General features: G+C 40.3%; 1 protein-coding gene across 4 annotated transcripts in view; it reads right to left on the bottom strand.

Annotated features, from left to right (window-relative positions):
- Positions 1 to 12,594, bottom strand: part of GASK1B (golgi associated kinase 1B) — a 110,177-nt gene that overhangs the window by 43,518 nt on the left and 54,065 nt on the right. Inside the window, exons 2-4 of one of the 4 annotated variants that reach the window (XM_008000102.3) lie at positions 9,970 to 10,085; positions 4,537 to 4,589; positions 2,139 to 3,272 (exon numbers count right to left, since the gene is read on the bottom strand). In XM_008000102.3, coding sequence (XP_007998293.2) covers positions 2,139 to 3,048 — 910 coding nt within the window. In that variant the 5' untranslated portion in view covers positions 3,049 to 3,272; positions 4,537 to 4,589; positions 9,970 to 10,085. Of the gene's footprint in view, positions 1 to 2,138; positions 3,273 to 3,997; positions 4,277 to 4,536; positions 4,590 to 9,969; positions 10,086 to 12,594 lie in introns of those variants that run through there. The other 3 variants (XM_008000101.3, XM_008000103.3, XM_037993248.2) reach the window with 3 other exon arrangements.

Genomic DNA, 12,594 nt, shown 5'->3' on the forward strand with positions numbered 1-12,594 from the left:
ATCTAAGAGGAATCGTGATTACAAAAGTTTAATTAAGCAGTTTTAGCCATAGTCTTATCACATAAGGAAATAATACATGAGACTTGGAGATTATGTGAGGAATTCAATGAACTCGGTACCTCCTGTGTTTGGTATAATAATAATAATAATAATAACAACGAATATTTATTGAAGGTTTATCTTGTGGTAAATACTGGTTCTAAGTGTTTTCCATATATTGACTAACAACAATCTCATATGGTAGGCAGTGTTGTCATTTTACAGCTGAGGAAACTGAGGCATAAAGAGACATGGCAACATTTCCAAGTCATAAGATTGGTAAGTTCAAACCTAGTTAGTCCAACTCCAGGGCCCAGGCTCTTAGCCACTACTGTATTCTCCCAACTTCCATCCAAGAGTGTCTAAGGGAAGCTCAAAGGACATATCAGAGAACCCTGCCTCAGGATGTACCCAGGAGTTCATCTTCTCCTCTCTGGGGCCTTTATGACATGAAAATGAATGGGATTACAGCATAACAAGAGGGATCCTGTGCCCTACTCTGCTCAGAACAGTCGGTTGTGCCTATTGTCCCAATGCCCACCAGCAGCTCCTTTCATGCCACACGGTTCCAGTTTGGATAATAAGTTACGTATTCACCTAAGTCCAGTGGCTAAGAAGGTATGTTCTGAAGTTTGCTGGGCCTACAATCAAAACCCAGTTTAGCCACTTACTAGCTGTGGGAGTTGAGGTCAATTACTTTGTCTCAATAAGCCTCAATTTTTTCACCTACTAAATGGAAATAATAATAGTCCCTACATAATAGCATTGCTATGAGAATTCTAGGAGCCAACACATATGAATCAATTTGTATAATCTTTAACAAATTGTGGACACCCAATACAAAATTCATTTTTATCAACATTAGATTAAATGTTTGAGAGGGTTTCTTACATTGGCATAATAGTGGTGGACTGCTTTGTAAACTTGAGACATCAAAGCATACCTGTGAATCTGGAGCACTTAGACAAGAACCACTATCAGTAATGAATGTCCAGTTTTTCTAAGTAAATCACTGGTACTTCAAGGAGTATCCATTCTAAAACGAAATTATAATGCTAAAGCCATTGGAAATGCAGTTTGGGTCTCAGCCACTCCAAGGGATTTTAATCCATTCCATTGTAGGCTCCCTGGGAACCTCACTGAAATGCTAAATTTCATGGTGACATGGAGAAAGTAAGTATCCTTTCAGCTTTTAATCTCTTTGGGGTACGTTTTAGCCTCTTGGGCCAATCTGGATTCAAAGTTGTAACTTCTGGCATCATTCTGCATTCAAACATAAGCCACTGACTCACTGTACTTTGTATTCAAACCCTGGAATAGCTTTAATATTCAGGGAATATCCTTTATATGGCATGGGCATGACCGCAAACCAATCCTTTTGCTGGCAACTGCAGTAACTGGCTACATATGTTAGAACTTGCCAAAATGTTTGTCACCCAAGAAGAGAGAATCTTGAAAGACAGGCTCAATAGACCATAGTCAGGGGCTTGATAAAACCACACAGCTAGTTAGTATACATACTGAACAAATTACCAATTTTTGCCTCATTCTTTTTATTTGTTAAATAAAGGGGTTAAATCCATTGGAAAAAAAAATCAAGGGGTTGAACCTAACATGGTCTGGCTCTGCGCCCCTTAAGAAGATTCCATCTGCTCAAGAACGATAACTCGCTTCCCCCTTACTTTTAAAAACTTCTACTTCCTCCCATAGTAACCTATTTAATAGTATGCCTGACTGTCAGCAAGTTCTTTGCCTCCAGCCTAGCTTTCTCTCCTCATCATGCAAATTGCCGTTGGCTTTAATTAGATTTAATAAACCACTGGGAAGTGCAGCGAGGGAAATGGAGAGCAAAGATTATACAGTATGGGCTTACTCTTGTATGTCCAATACAGCATTTTCCCTGGAACTCTCATATCCTCCCAGGCTGGGAAAATAAAGAATGCCAAGCGCATGGAAAGACAGGCTGCTGCTGCTGCTGCTGCTGTCCAAATGTGAACCGTGGGTGGAGAAAAATCATTTAGAAAAAGACAGTGAGGGAAAAGAGAAAATGAACCCGAATCCCCAACAGCTGCAAATAACGAAGCATGTGAATCTGTTACCTTGGATGAACTCTGCTTTCCTGCTCACAGACGGCAGGGTCCTGTTGAGCCCCAGGATCCTGTCTAGGTGGAAGGCGAACACCTCACTCATGTCCAAGGGCTGCTTGAGAAGCCCACAGGGGCTAGGGCCGCAGCGGAGCACAGCGCCAGGTGCGCCCCCCTCCAGCACCAGCAAACGGGCTCCGCTCTTAGAGGACACTGGCCGGAGCCCTGCCACTGTGCTGTCCGCCAAGAGTCGCATTCTTCGGATGTCATCTTTGCTCAGCCAGGAGGGGGCGCTCTCGCTGTAGATCCTAATGTTGCTTTCCCTGGAGCTGGGCTGCAGGAAGTCTGGGCCCCCGGCTCGCACTCCCGGACCCCGCACCAACCTCCAGGGTCGCTCTCCCGTCTTAGCCAGGTTTGCTCCCTGAGCGTATCCAGGTGCTACAGCATCAGCTGCCCTTGCAGCTTCCTGCGGCTGAAGGGATGGTCCAACCAAAGCCTCCTGCCCTGGGGCAGCCGATGCCACTGCATGCTTTTTCCTGCGCTTGGGCTTCACGGTGCCACGGATATTGGCCGGCTTGCTGCGCTTGGAGCGTAGGGTAATGTACACCACATTGGGCTGCAGAGTGGACCCATTGCCCTGGGACTCTGGAGGCGCCAGGGTACCATCCAGGGGTATCTCAGGGAAGGATGCCTCGGCGGTGTCGCGGCTGCGATGTGGCCCCTTCTCAGCCACCTGTCCGTGCTGGAGAGAGGCCCTCCCCACCTGGCTCACCAGGAAACCCAGGTAGATGGCACAGGCAGTGCCCAGCAGAAGGTTTCTCCGGGTCCTTGGACGCCGGCTGCTCCAGAGTTTACACACCCGCGGGACGCACAGGGAGCAGATGAACCAGTTTATGAGCTGCCCCGGCTTGTCTGGACAGGTCATTTCTCTGCCACATCCACATGTTGAACGGAGTTTAAAGTCTGCAGCTGGCTCCTGCTAATGTAATGCATGGTTTCCTGACTTCAGCTGTCGCGTCCGCTTCGGGATATAAATGGTCTCCAGTGGGTAGAGGTGGAAGGAAAGGGTTGGTGATGAAGCTGGGAATGTTTCAGACACAACAAACCTTTTAAACTATCAGTCTCCCCAAGGAGAAATGTGGATGGTTTCTGGGAATGAATGGATACAGAGTTAACTGAGTCACAATCTCAAACCATTTAAGTTCCTCTACAAGAGTAAAGAAAAAAAGTAATCATTTCCTTTCATAAATATCACCACTAAATGTTTTTAAAAATAAAAGTTAAAACCATGGAAACAAGATAGATGTATAGATTTGACAGTTACTTTAAAGTAGTAAAAACAAGACACAAAAATCCAAGAGTTTTATAACTTGTACCTAGAGTCATTTAACTTGACTCTGAAGCAAAAGCATTAAAATGCGACAAACCTGGGCTTTTCCTTTTTGAAATTCAGAAAGAACTTAAGACAAGTAATAGATGATTTTTTTAAAACTCTATAACTATACCATATTTACTTTTTAAAGTCCTGAATTAACCAAGTACAAGCAGCAAGTATTAACAATAAAATTTAGAAACATATTCTCTTAGTCTAATGGTACAAATTTTTCTTCATATTAATAATGTGTTCCATTAGCTTACATTGTTAGTATAATACAAAGCCGTAAATGTCCATATATGTTAGAAACAGTTGCATTTATTCTGTTTCCCTCTCTCTCTTTCTCTCTTACACATACACACACACACACACAACACAACACAACTCTGACTGCTTTTTATTTCTTTTCTTTCCACCGAAGTCAGCTGAAAGAAAATAAAAGCATCTCTAGTTCTGTTTTTTCACTATTAAAAAGAAAAAGAAGAAACTCGTAAGCAACCTTACTTACGCAGCTGGCCCCATGCTTGGCTCCAGGAAGAATGTAATCCTTGACTCTAATGCAAAGAACTTTTAAAGGCTGAGGCATGTAAGTAGAACATATTTCATGGTCAAGAGTGTTCCACATTTCAAACATTTCAGTTCAGCTTTAAAAGCTCCCTTGAAAACTACTGATTGCAAAGTAAAACTTGGAAACTGACTGCTGCATGGTTTTAAGAGATATAAGGCTTTTAAAAACAATAGTTAACAAAATAAACATTAATTTTAAATTCGGAAAAAAGAAATGCCGTAGAGAATCAGTTTTCATTCAAATAACTTTCCACTTATTTTTAACCCCTGGGAGCCCTCTAGTGTCGTGTTTGCAAAACAGACTCAGAAATGTCAGTCTCATGAAGTTCAAAAGATCGAAAGAGTTTGCTATCTTGGTGGAGCAGCCGCAGCCAAGGGAATAACTTGTAAAATGAGGAATGCCATCACCCCTCGAGTGTCCATCCCGCATAACTTAGGGTTAGAGCACAAGCGTTCCCAGGAACTACTCACCTTACCATCTTGGCCGTTTCATTTGTCTTCCACCAGTTCTGGAAAGAGAAGGCCTAGAAGTTCAGGAAAAAAAGGTAAGAAAGAGTTAATATAAATGAGGGGGAAAAAATAGAACAGTGAGATAAGAGTGCACATAGATAAGGAAAGACATTTATAGTGTGCCGTTGCACAGTGCAACAGTTCACAAAAAGAAGTCGTGGATTCTCTCTGATTGGAGGTTTTTAAAAAAAACAGGTGAGGGATTGGCCTGGGTGGTTTGCGTGTCCTAGCACAAAGGCAGGGGCTGATGACCTTGGGGTCTCAATTAGACTATGACAAATAGAATCAAAAGGCAAGAAGACAGAAAGAGGACAGGGATTTTTCCTCCCCACAGAGAAAGAAAGTTGTGATACTGAAGAGTGGGTAAAAGATTAGCATATGGTGTATATTCCTAAAAATACTATATTTTACAATGCAAAAAGAGCAAGGAGTTGGAATATATATGGAAGGAGGGAATAAACATCCAAGTGGTAAATTCACGAAAATTATAATCAGGCTGTTATTTTAGCACTCTAAACTCAGTCCTTTTTTCCTCTTTAAAAGTCCTGCCACATGGAGGAATGAGAAGGAGCAATCCCAATGTTGATAGTAGCCTGGAAGTACCTGGGTATTTTGGCTAAACTTTCTGAGAATTCAGGCATCAAAGCAATTTTATTTGCACTCAAAAACTCTTAAGGCACATACTTTCATACACACAGAATTATTTTCTAGATAGAAAATGTGAACTTCTTGCAAGAAAACCATATCAAAGCTGCATTTTATAATCATCTTATTATTTTCACAGTTAAAGGAACAACTGACTTGGATCTATAAAAATTAAAAGTAAGCCTTTGGCAGAGGCCAGTTGTAATAACCAGAAGTCTCCTCCAGCTGTTTTTAGAGCTACTTTTTTCATGGAGAAATGCCTAGGAGATAGGGCGAGTTGTGTGAGTTGGTAAATCTGGTTGACTACCTTCCCACCCCACTCCAAAAACGTCTCCTAGAAAAAGAACAATACACTGTCCCCTGCTATAGCCACAACAGGGATTAGTGGAGGCTCCACTCTCTACTCTGAACTATGATATTCAGAGAATGGGCTGAAGAGGGAGGAAGCCTGGCTTTAAATTCTTCTCATTTAACTCTTACGTGTGGTCCCCTGTGGCAAGTCATTTTACCCTGCCTCCGTTTCCCTCATGTGTAAGAGAAGAAAAATAATACCACTCACTCCATCGGTTTCTTGTGATGATCGAATGAGATAACAGCCTTGGAATGATCATTTGAAATATTCAGCAATGTGTTTGTTTTTATCCCCCATGATGCCTCATTAAACTGCTCGGAAGCCTGTCTACTCGGCCCAGGCCTTGACACGTAGTCACCATTGCACCACAGCAAAACTATCACGGTAGAATTGAGGACAAGCACACTGAATTATTTGTAGTCAAGATATTGATGTAACCAATACACTGGATAAACGGGGCTTGTCAGATATAATCAGAACACAATTTTAGTGATTGCCCCCCTCCACTGCCCATTGAAACCTATTCTGTGGCCTGATATCTCTTTTCAACTTTCTTAAATGGAAACTCAGGCAGGCCCCATGACTTTTCCAGTAATACTTAAATGTTTTTTAAAAGTTCTCCAGTTGTTAACCATAGACATACAGACATGTAATATACATAAACTAATTAATATGTTTGATTCTATATCATAGTACTTTTTTTAAAAATTTCTTTTAAATTTCCAGAATTTCTCCAGAAGATAGCAGTCCCTCAAAAAGCATAACCAAAATCTACTGAAAAGGGACAGAGGAGATCCATCGTAGATTCTTTTTTGTTACTGCCTAGAGTTCTTGTTCCTTAACCACTCACCCAGCCACTCACCCTACTTTGAGCCTGGCTCTGGCTGTTCCAAGGTAGTGGAGAGAGACAAGCAATAATGGCAGAAATGGTTTTGCTACTCCATTGATAATGCTGCGATTTGACTTATAAGCTCTCCAGGTTTGGCAGGTGTGTAAAGCTGACTCTGCGATGAGCATCTTGTAGTCACTTCAAAGACACCACTATCAAAGCATCTCTCTAGCTGGCTGTTGATGGCCCCTCAGTCCCTTGGAACTTGGTAGCCCCCTGTTCTGTTGAGATCACCTCATCTCTCCAGGCTGTTCTCTTAGGCAGTATTTAGGCTGACCCGCAGGCTGGTTTTCTAACTTGGACCTCTGTGTACTGCCCCACAAGTGATCCAATGGACATGGTCACCATGATTTGCTCCAGTAACCTCAGACTTCCCAATGCAGCAAACCATTTCCCTCAGCACAGCGGATCCATACCTCATTTTGGAATGTGGAAGCAATTGCCGTCAAATGCTCATGGTCTCTGTTGAAACTGAATGGAAAGGTGTTTTTTGCCATCAGGTAGCATGGGACACGGAGAAGTTTAATTTGGTTTTATAAAAATAAAGCTAAATTCCTTGAACGAGTGTTAGTTTGAAAATTTGTTGCCACAGTATAACATTCGTTTATAACTTACAATATAATCTGTGCGTGCACATATAGAACTCAAAGCATTCGTTATTATTATTAGATTAGATCAGAGAGACTAATACTTCTTGTGCCTAAAGTATTTTCTCTTCTTAAAAATAATGAGAGAAATAAAGTGAAAAAATAGACAGTAAGATAATGGTAAAGCCCATTAGAATTACCTGGGGACCTTTCCATATCTTTATGGAGGGGCAAGGATGGTGATGGAGAGAAAACATTGAGTAGAGCAGGATTGTGGGAATGTTCTGTTTCTTCGTTTAGATGGGATTTACCTAAGTATGTTTATTTTGAGATAGCACATTGACTATACATTTGTGATTTCTGTACTTTTCCATATTTATATATGTCTTATCCTTCAATCAAATTGGAAAGGTGGTAGATAGTTATTTATTTTATATTCTTTATACCTTGTATATATGTTATAAATCTATAAAGAAGGAGAGTAGGACAAATAATTTGTTTACAATAAAAAATGCATTACTTCAGTCATTTAAAAATTAAGTTTAAATATTAAAGAACAGTAAAACCCCCTGAAAATTTTAAAAATATATGAGTGTCTAGGCCCCATCCATCTTCCCAGAGACTCTAAATGATCTAAAGTAGGGCCCAGGAATCCACAGTTTTAAAAGCTTCTAATGTGCAGAGTTATAATTCACTGTACTATGAGTTAAATACTTAGTTCTAGAAGCAAATTAACACCTTTTTACAATTAAATGATGTCTTAGGTTTCACTGGCAATGAAGTAATCTGTAAATCCTTCAAGGCTTCCAATAGTAAGATCCTAGTTTGATGAAGGCTATTTGCCTTCAGTCTGGGACAACTCCTGGACCAGATTAGATAGTGAATCGGGCCTCATTCTTCCACCCACAGCACTTTCATTTCCCCCACTCCTGTCAGGTGTGTCACTGGCTGTGACTGTGTGGCAACTTGCCCATCTCCTGAGAGCTGTTGGGAAAGTGAAGGACAATATATAAGGACTCCAATCACTGAAAAGCTAAGTACTGAGTTTTTCTTTGCTGTTGTTGACCCAGGCTTGTTGCACAGATTGCAGACCTGCAGATGGACACCTTGTTCCTGGTTCAGTGCTGCCCAGACTCTTCCACTGGGGCACCCTATCCCTTGCTCCTCATATTCCTGATTTCTAGGAACCATAATCCTACTATGATTACAATCCCGGCATTAGCACAGATTCCTGGGTACAACGTTTGCCCTACTTATTGTATGGAATTTGCTAATACCTTTGCTATCCATTCCAACACCAGGCCTGGACAGCACTAAGTTGCCCTGCCTGCCGCTGAAAAACTTTCAACTTTATAATCTTTGAAGTTTTGTCATAAAAGTGTTAAATAGTAGTCTATACTATATCTGTCTTTTGAACAATATGCAAAAGAAGTTATATTGATTATGTCATATTTTATAGAAATATGTGCACTTTTTATCTGACAGTTGATTGCTCACCCCTAAAGACATCATTCCTGTTGACCTAAACTAGTACATCTATATGCAGTAGGAGAAGTGCTTTTGGAGAAAATCACCTGTCTCCTCAGAACTGGTCTTATAAATCTATGAAGTAACACTATGTGCCATAGCCTAATCACTCATATATGACCCAGAGAACACCAAATAGGCATATTTCCAGCAGATAAAATGCCTGGCATTGCATTGTATTAGGTATTCTCTCCTCTGTCTACTATTATACCATGCACTTTCCTCCATTTTCCTGGTATGGAAATCTCCTGCAATAATGCATTTGCCTCATTTCCCTAGGAACGTTTATTCCATGATTTGATGTTGTGTCTGTGTTAGAATGGTTCTGCCACATGACCAGAAACTGGGCGATGTCTGCATGAACATACTATGATATGGTAAACAGATAAAACATATGACAGCCAATTTGGCATCTATTTGAAATGATAGACATGTATAAAGTTATTATTTCACTTCTTAATAATTAGATAATTTATGCAGGTTAGAATAATTTCCATTTGTTTTATAGTTCTAAAACCTGATAATTCATAGAGTCATCATGGAATAAAGTAAGAATTAGGAAAATTGGAGGTTGCCCTGGGTTTCCCCAAAAAGCCCCCACACAATCTAGACAACTAAGCTTCTCTGTTTCAGAAATGGGCACTCAAGGTCCTGATACTCTGCTCCATCTCTGTCCTCAGGGCACACACACAGAGGAGAAACCAGGACAGACACACTGGCTCTAGGTCATTCTTGGCAGAGACAGAACAACTCACGCAGCAGTAGTTTTCTGTCTTTGTAAAGGAGTAAAGATTGGATAAAACTGTCTCAACCCTTGGGCTCCTTGCAGAAAACTAGTGCACACCAACAAATTATTTTTTCTCTCCTCACCTAAGGTATAGTTTATGTAAAAGAAAAAAATCTACAGAGTACATTTAAAGAAAGGAAAGGCCCCTGGCTTCATTAGATTAAATTTGGAACATTAGAAATGCATTGGGATTATAAATAAACACCTTAAACTGCAGGAGAAGAATGTAGAGAGAAATTTGGAATCCTTTATTCATTTGTATGTGGTAGTTTTGGAACTGAGTTGGGTCACCTACTGTGATTCTGACATATGTAGCCTATCTGATACAATGTTGGGGTATGTAACTACATACCCAAGTTTTAAGAATTGATAGTGAAACTGGATTGGAAAAGACAGACTGGGTTAATTTTACATACTCTACCCATTCACCCATGCCCACCTCCCCAGCACTGTGGATTCAAGAACCAGAAAAGAAGAACTACAGGAAGGCACTGATGGAGATATTTTCATATATTATTCTGTGCACTATCAAAGCATCAGCAGCCATTGGCTTGCAAGGTGAAGAAATATGATGCAGGGTCAGGGAGCATCTCATCCTTTCCATTACCTCTCAGGTATTGCAACTTCTGGAGCACTGGTGGGTAGCTCCCATGGTGTGGACTTCAGGGTTGCCGTAAAAGGCAGCAACAGCAGCAGGTGAAGCAGTAAGTTGCCCATAAGTAGCTGCACAGAGAGGAAACATCCATGAGAGAGGCTTGTGTGTGGTAACCAGAACTACCTGGGTTATAAGCCTATGAACTACAAGACTAAGCATCCCTAAGACACAATAAGTGCTTTTCGGAGAGGTGCTGGAGGTCTTGTTTTACGCAGGAGAGGGTAAAAGTCAGTACAGTTCAAGTCACTCCTGCCAAAGAATGCTGGGTAGCCATGGGCTAGTGAGACTTGGAGAAATGTACGTTGCACAACAGTTTAAAATTTATTGAAGACCTACTCAATGCTTGTCACTAAAGCTGGATTCTGTGGGGAGTACACAATATGTAAGGCACTGCCTGGACATTAACTGAATTAACAAATGCATGAATGAATGAACACATTAAGATGGTAAAACACATCCCAAGGCCAGTGGTTCTCAAAGTGTGACCCTGGACCTGCAGCATCAGCTTCACCTAGAAATTTGTTAGAAATGAAAATCCTCGAAACCCACCTGAGACCTATGGAATCGGAAACTGGAGGAGAGTCTTGTTTCAATACAGATATTGAAACAAGCCCTCCAGGTGACTGCCCTAGTGAGAAGCCCCAAAATGAATGGGGCAGGCCAGGAGGAAGACAGAAAGATGCCAAAAGAAGGTGGACAGAAAAGCAAAAAGTTGGGAGACGATTCAAAACAATATTTGCAGTTTATCTAAGGTTATTCTATTCTTTTTCCCGTCTTTATGAGAGTTCCATTTCCTTCCTGATATTTTATCCTTTGGATCAAAAACACGGAATGTGTTAACATCACACACCCTGCCCAGCCACCCACTCTCACCTACTCAGTGCCATAGATTCAAGCTCCTTCTCAAAGCAAGTTCACAGCATGTAGAAACTGGAAAAAGAAGGAATTTGAGAGAGACTACAGTTCACAGCCCATGGAATGAAAACCAGGAGCACTCATGGCTGGGTGTGGAGGGACTGCCTAAGGAAAAGTGCCAGAGAAAAATCAATCCTTGACAGCCCATCACCAGTTATGAATCCATAAAGACTCCTTTTATAGTAAAATCACACTGTTTTCCAAAGGGCAGTCATCGGGTTCCCATGGTCATGTAACATGTAGCATAGCCAAAAATTATAAGCCTAAAAGTTTTTGGTTAGAAGCTTGGAATGGGTTCTGAAATAAAAAGATGAAAAGATACCAAGGAGTATAACACAGAGAAAAAAAAAATTGAATATTTTTATAAGAATGAACATGTCGTTCTCTAAATATAACACACTCCAATTATTTTTCCACAGGAAATGACCAGTGCTTTGGTTAAGAATGCATATTATATTGCAGTTCTTTGGGGAATGAAGCCACCCTTGACTGAGGTAATCATCAGTTCAGAGGCAACTCCTTGTTTTATCTTTGCACTAATTGCTTAGAGAAATAACCAGACAATATAATTTATGACAATAAATCTGCATTTAACTGAGTTAACGAATTTGTGAACAAAAAGATTCCTATCTCAGGTAGGTGCTTTTGGCAAGATAATTAATTTAGCTTAGTTTCCTCATCTGAAAAGCTAAGATCATTATATCTAGTACACAGAATGGTTCTAATAATTAAATTGCATGTTATATGTAAAGCACTTAGCACAGTGCTTGATACACTCTAAGATGTAATTGCTCATTCATTATTTTCTCTTTTCTTGCAAGGATGATACTAATGGTTAGGCACTCTCTAAAGAGATGTAAGACACTGTTGGTAAGATTCATTGATCAATACATGATTTCAGGTTCAAGAAACAGTTGTATTATTAAGTTACTAATGCAGCAAATTATCCAGAATTTGCTTCTCTGTCTCCTTTTATACTTAACAAAAGACTTAAAAGATAATCAGGAATATATTCTGCATGCTACTTTGGATTCAAATCTTTGCCCATTTTTGCATTTGAAATTTAGAACTAGTCTATGGTAACCTATATGAGGCTATAGTGAGGTGATTCATAGCAATATAATTGAAATAGGGAGGTATCATAATTGAATACTTGTTTTACTTTTCTTAATAATGGCATCCATCTCATAGAGCTGGTGTGAGAATTAGATGAATTAATACATGCAAGCCCTTACAATATCAAAAAAAGTCAGCTTTGTTATTATCAGGTGGGGAAAGACAGACCTTAGAAATATTCATTTCTTACGGTCAAAATGAGATTCAGAGTTGGTCACGCCCATTTATACTTTGATCAAGGGAAAGGTCAGCCAATTATTGGATGGATTTAGTCAGTTCTCCTGACAGGTATCTCCTTATTATGGAGAAACCTGTAATCGCTTATTAGAGACTGAAGTATTTGTTGTCATATCCTTAGACTCCTCTATTATGCTTTTATTTTTTCATTTAAAATATTTTTGGAGCAACTATCATGTGATAGGCATTGTGAAATCACTTTGGAAGTAGCAGTTAAAATGATATACAATGGTCTAGCAGTCAAGGGACTTATAGGATCCTACCTTCTAGGCTGGACTCCCTTCTCAAAATTTCATCTCTATCCTGTTC

Source organism: Chlorocebus sabaeus, chromosome 7 (genome assembly GCF_047675955.1).
Source record: "Chlorocebus sabaeus isolate Y175 chromosome 7, mChlSab1.0.hap1, whole genome shotgun sequence".
Lineage (NCBI taxonomy): Eukaryota > Metazoa > Chordata > Mammalia > Primates > Cercopithecidae > Chlorocebus > Chlorocebus sabaeus.